Source organism: Anomalospiza imberbis, chromosome Z (assembly GCF_031753505.1).
Source record: "Anomalospiza imberbis isolate Cuckoo-Finch-1a 21T00152 chromosome Z, ASM3175350v1, whole genome shotgun sequence".
In the NCBI taxonomy this organism is placed as follows: domain Eukaryota; kingdom Metazoa; phylum Chordata; class Aves; order Passeriformes; family Viduidae; genus Anomalospiza; species Anomalospiza imberbis.
The window spans coordinates 16557989-16563988 of NC_089721.1; the positions used below are offsets into that span (position 1 = coordinate 16557989).

The following is a 6000-nucleotide window of genomic DNA, read 5'->3' on the forward strand; positions in this document are numbered from 1 at the left end:
AAAGCAACACTGGGAAGCTAGTATTTGGGCTGGCCGGGACGAGCATTGCAGCGCTGTGGCAGTGTGCTGTGGCTGTGTCGGTTCAAACGCTGGCCATCACCGAGGCACCGCTCCTGCCCCGACACCCGCCTCTCCCTGCTGCACACGGACACGAGGGTGCAGACACCGCACTCTAATGAATACCTCACTTCGCTTCCAGCCTACAGCTACAGCGGTGGTTCGGTGACACCGACACCGCATTCGGCTCAGCCTTACAGAGAATCCCTGCCCTGCTGCCAAGCACCGTCGTGCCTCTGCAGCACCCTGGATGGATGAGCCGTGTTTCCGTGCTAACGGCCCCTTCCAGGACAGCTTCCCGACCCACCCTGGGATGTGTTTCCAGGGTGCAGGTATCTACCAGACAGCTACCTCTCCAGCACTGGCTTTTGCCACAACCGGTTTTCATCCGACAGAGGTGGTTAGGGAAGGAAGAATAAGGACATCAGAGAGAAGAGGGAGCTTCAGATGTCAGTGGATAAGCTGCAGCAGCTCCCTCCCCCGGGGCTTTCCCTTCCCCTCCCGGCCCACGGCAGCGACCAGATCCCCCCGTGCGGGCGCGGAGCGGGAGGCGAGGGAGGGGGCGAGGGGCGGCAGGCACGGCGGGGGCAGCGGGCCGGCAGGAGCCCCGCTCCGGGTGGTGCCGGCGCGGCGGGGAGGGGGAGGCGAGCATGCGATCAGCGCGGTGCCGTGCGGTGGGAGCGCGGCGCCCCGGGGACGGCTCTCCCCTCTCCTCCGCGGCCCCCCGACCTACCCAGCAGCACGCAGAGCACGTCCAGCGCCACGAAGGGCAGCCGCGTCCTGTCAAACATGCTGGCGGCGCCCGGCGGCAGGCGCGGTGACAGCCTCGGCCCGAGGGGCGGGAGCGCGGCGGAGGCGGCAAGGAGGGGCTCCAGGCGAGGCGCGCCGAGGGAACGGCCCCCCCCGCGCTCCGGGCACTGCCGAGCAGCCGCCACCACCCGCACTGCGCTACTGCCGCCGCCGCGGCCCCCGCGCAACCTTTAAGGCCGGGCACGGACGGCGAGGCAGGGCGGGAAGGGCGGGCGGCGGCGGCGCCTCGGACCGCCCTCAGTGACGCCCCGCCCGCCGCCGCCGCCGCGGCCCCGGCCCCGGCCCCGGCCTTCGCCCTCGCCGCCAATCGCGCCGCGCTACGCCCCGCGCCGCACCGGAGCCGCGCAGCGCCCCGGCACCGAGCGCGGCCCGGCCGAGGCTGAGCCGCGACCTCACCTGCCGGTGGCTGGGATCTGGAAGCGAGAGGGCCGGTCCTCCGCGGAGAACACACGGAGATACTACTATTATTGTTGTTGTTGTTATTACACAAGGAAAAAGCTGTTTCTACCTCTGGAATTGCAGAATCCTCTGGGTTGGAAGGGGGTCATCTGGTCCAACCTCCCTTCTCAAGCACCGTGGACAGCCTGGCTCCTTCCTCTTGACACCCACCCCTTTTAGATATTTACACGCATTGATGAGTTCCCCTCTCGGTTGTCTCTCAAGGCTGAACAGGCTCAGTTCTCAGTCTTTCCGCGCGAGAGAGATGCTCCAGTTCCTTAATCACCTCTGTTGCCCTCTGCTGGACCTGTTCCAGGAGCTCCATGTTTCGGTTGTGCTGAGCAGCCTGGAACTGGACAGACTACTCCAGATGGGGCCTCATCAGGACTGAGTAGATGAGTAGAGGGGCTGCTGGAAGAGTGCTGGAAAATTGAAAAAAAAAAAAAATTACAAAACAGCTGGAAGCAGAGTTTCAGCCCAACCCAACCCAAAGGCAAACTTTTTCCATGTTAAAACCTTTTATTTGGAAAGAAGACACTAACACTAAGAAAATGTTTTCTGCATAGCCACATTTTTATTTTAGCAACATTGACGACAAACCCAACGATTTTATTCACTAGTGTTAGGGCTGTTGGGCACAAACATGTAGCTCCTGCTACAGAGCACATGTGTGTTTTGTTTAAGGCAATTGCAGGTGGGATGAGTGGCACTTCCCACAGAAGACCAGACAAGCTTTTCAGCCATTTCTTATATATTGCACTTCCTAATTCTGTAAACAGCTTCACTTTGTACAGTATCCTAACAGCTGAATAACAGGTTTGGGGGATCAACAAGAGACAAATTCTTGAGGTAGAAGTGCCTCAGTGAATATGTTGTATCTTCAACTGTGCTGCCTAAAAAGGCACATAAAGTAGCTCCACATAGAATATATATGGAAACTCTACATAGGAGCCTATACAGGAGATCCCATTTTTATCTCAATGCCTAAGCATCATCCCAGCTACATGTCAAAATGGACAGTTCTAGAGATTAAAACTACCTTTGATTTCTTTAAGTGCAGTGTAAATTAAAGAGCATATTTTCTGGTGCAACTGTGCTGGGATGGTTTCATGGATGTAGAAATTCCTGTTGTCTTAAAATGCATTAAGTAATGGAACAAATTGGAGCACAACCTGGCAATGAGGAGAACTGGGCTTATCTTTATGAGAACTGCTGCTGAAAGAAAAGTGTGCAATCTGCTCTGCTCTTCTCAAAGCAGGGAATTGTTCACGAGGCCTTAAGTCAGGAGTAGATAACATCCCCAAAATTGCAAGATGGTTAGAAAACCCAGAGGACAAGCAATGCAAACATTTCGCACACAATTGCCATAATTGCTTTCTTCAACCCAAAAGCATCAGGCTAATCTTGTTCAGGCTAAGCTGCAAACAGCCCCCTTGGTCCACACCCCTATGCAGTAAATTAGAGACCTGAGAGATTGCACTAATTGAAATGGATCTCTTCCCAGAAGAATGTGAGCAAGATAGCGATTACACTTAAAAACACCTGGAAATTGGGTTGCAGCACAGCATTCACTGACAGAAATTAATCACGCTTTATTGTCTTGCAGTTTCTACATCTCTGTTTCACCCTTGAGATCTAGCTTCCCTGAGGGAAGAGGCATCTCTGCAACCTTCTACCAGAATTCAGGAAAGAAAGCAGTCACTGGTTCCTCTCCAAATTTTCCATTGCACAAGGGATATGAGCCTTGCTGTTGCAACCCTATTCTCACCACTTGGCTTGCTAGGTGTTGGAAAACCCCAGCTGAGCACTGTTTGGGGGTTTGGGTAGCAATGCACAGTTCCAGGCTTTCAGAAGGCTTTTCCAGGCCTTGTTATACATGCAGGTATTAACCATGGAAGCATGCCAACCCAAGCACTTCCAGCCTTAAGTACTACTCAGATTAGCAAAACCCTACATTTACACGAGGGCTATGTTAGCGTAAGTACTGGCATCTTCAGATATGTTGTTATTCCATACAAAAAGGATGTTTTGGTGTAAACTGAAGAGAGGAAAAAACCAAAGCCTGCATTCTTTAGTACCTTTAACAAATAAAAGGGTGTCTGCAGTAGCAACAAAGCCCAGGGTGGCAGAAAGGGTAAACTGATGCCATTTGATTAGAGAGCATTTGGAGCAGTATATTCCAGAGGGGATGGATGTTGGTTGATTATAAACACAAACAGAAATCATGTTCAGCATTAGTTGGAGGTTCTGGGTTTTTAACTATACAACACAAATACCAGAGCTTCTAAGTTTCAGTTTCTCCTGATACTGTGAAAGCTTTATAGTGTCTGTCAGCTTAATGGCATTTTTTATTGCGTAGGCTTTGCTTGGTAGCTGTCCCTCGCAGCAAAGTGCTAACTACTGCCACTGCTCTTAGCCGCTATAGTGACCCAGTGAGATCAAGTCAGAGCCACTCATATGCTTAACCAAATGCTAAAGAACAATTTTGGATGCAAGCAAAAACGAAGGCAACAGACAAAGCTCATAATTTATATTGTCTCATATCCCTTAATAAGATTTACATGTTAAGTTAGTCTTAATATTACTCTCTAGAATTTAGACTCTTAAAAATATCTTCCCCTCTCTTCTCTTTAATACGGTTATTTAGTTGGTTTGTTTGCTTGTTTTTAAAATGGTATCTTTTTATTTGTTTAACAGAAGGCAGTGAGCAGCAGCAAATACCAAGACCAAGTTAAAGCCCTGTTAATGTCTTTGTTTTCTTCTGTTTCTTCTACAAATTGTGATCTTCAGTGTTTCAACCAATCTTAGAAGTTTTGTGTGTACAAGCATTAAACTCTCAGGAAGTTTATCATCAGTCTCTAGTGGTACTTGTGTGATAATTGATTAGTACTGACCCAACAGGACTCTTAACTGCAATTAACATTCATATGGATCAGCAGCTTTAGTAAATGACGGGACTTTCCCAGGCTTGTTTCTCTGTAGCTTGTCTGGGGTGCGAGTCAATAGCTCTGAATGAGCTGTTGCCACTCAAGAAAGGGATGAGAGGGTCACAGTGGATAGTTCTGGGAAGTCATCTTCTGAGTGCTGAGGGAGAGAACACCACTCCAACCATAGCACTCGGAATGCTATTAGGAAGGAGAGCAATCTGACAAATCTCATTATGACACATTCCTGAATGCCAGAAACCCCACATCAAAATGGGAAAGTAGAAGCAGAGAAAGCACAAATTAAAGCAGAAAAGAAAGCATGTTTAGAACTTGTATACAACAGTTCCAATGCAGCAAAACATTTAAACAGAGAGGAAAAGTCTTTATAAAGTACAGGTATAGAAAATCATGAAATATGTAGAGAAGGTTAAATGGGTAACAAGCATTCAGTACTTTGTATCAGCTAAGAACTAGGGAAAACTTATACAAGATGTCAGACCACAGGGCTTTTTACATCAGAATATTGTGTAATGTTTTGCCTTGGGATGCTGTGGGGCACAAATAGGTGAATTTATAAAGGATAGGTCAACAGTTAAACAGTGGATCATGGCAGTTTCAGAAACATCCCTTTTCTGATTTCCCACATTTAGAAAGAACTGCTGGGAAACAATCATTCCATAGCGCCTGTTTCTTAAACTCCCCCATAACATCTGCTCCTGGGCACTGCTGCACAGTTTTTGGCTGGATGGACTTGAACTGAGTCAGGTCTTCATATGTTCAAAGCCAGTCTGTGTGCACAGTGTAACACTGTAAAATGCATTAGTAAGAGCAGAGATTTAAAAGTTCAGACATATTTGTAATGTTCCATCAGTTTCAGACTCTGCAACATTTGTGTGGCTATTTTGAATTTATTTGCCAAAACCCCTCTCATGGAGCAAGGAGAACAAGGAGAAGAGTTTGCAAGATAGACTCCCTGAATTTATCATTCAGGACACAGGATTTACCTCTAACAAAATTACATACTCTGCTATAGGATAGTAGAGACCTGAACTCTTGAGTCAGCTGAAACCCCTTGCACAGAATATTTCAGGAAACAGAACTTAGATTTCACCAAAATATCTTAGACTCATACCTCTTCTTTTGTTTGGTCTGGCCATTTAGTTGTTTTCTTTCTTTTGCTTTTAGGTCTCATGTTTGTTTTGTTTTTAATAAAGGAACAGTGAGCAATAAAGAACACTTATATTTCTAATAAACGAAGTATGAGGGCTTTCCTGTCTTCTCTCTTTTAATTCTTGTTATTTTAAATACAGATGACACTTGTTTGGGTACTTCATCCTCACACATCTCTCTTGAACTATTCCCCAGAAGGTCCTGCTGTCAAGCTGACTTGAGGTTGTCACCTACAGGCAAGTTCAGATATGTGAAGGGCTCTGCTCCCCCAGTTTTAGGTCAAAGCTGTACACCATCCCCACAAGAGATCTGTTTTAGTAGAAAATACAAGTTATTTCTAAGATTAGCCACAGAAATAAGGAATCAAGCAGACCTCACCAGGCAACATAATAACATATTTAATATTCATGCCCATGTAATGAGCAAAAATGAATTAAACCCCAAGTATATAATTTTGTTTATATTTTACGGTGTGTATCATACAGCCTTAGAGGATCATACAGCATATTCTAGAGAAAACACTTCAGGCTATGTCTACCCAAGTTAATTAAGTGGGGCCAACTCACACTAAACAGGTCATGATGGTACTGTTTTTATG

At 47.3% G+C, this 6000-nt stretch overlaps 1 protein-coding gene and 1 long non-coding RNA gene across 2 annotated transcripts in view; one reads left to right on the plus strand and one right to left on the minus strand.

Moving 5' to 3' along the window:
- Positions 1-984, minus strand: part of PLPP1 (phospholipid phosphatase 1) — a 61650-nt gene extending 60666 nt beyond the window's left edge. Inside the window, exon 1 of the mRNA XM_068176084.1 lies at positions 791-984. Coding sequence (XP_068032185.1) covers positions 791-848 — 58 coding nt within the window. The 5' untranslated portion in view covers positions 849-984. The remainder of the gene's footprint in view (positions 1-790) is intronic.
- A 737-nt stretch (positions 985-1721) lies between these two features.
- Positions 1722-4159, plus strand: LOC137464454 (uncharacterized). Its single transcript, XR_010994241.1, has 2 exons — positions 1722-2815; positions 2912-4159. It is a non-coding gene; the product is annotated as an uncharacterized lncRNA (long non-coding RNA).
- Positions 4160-6000: the final 1841 nt, after the last annotated feature.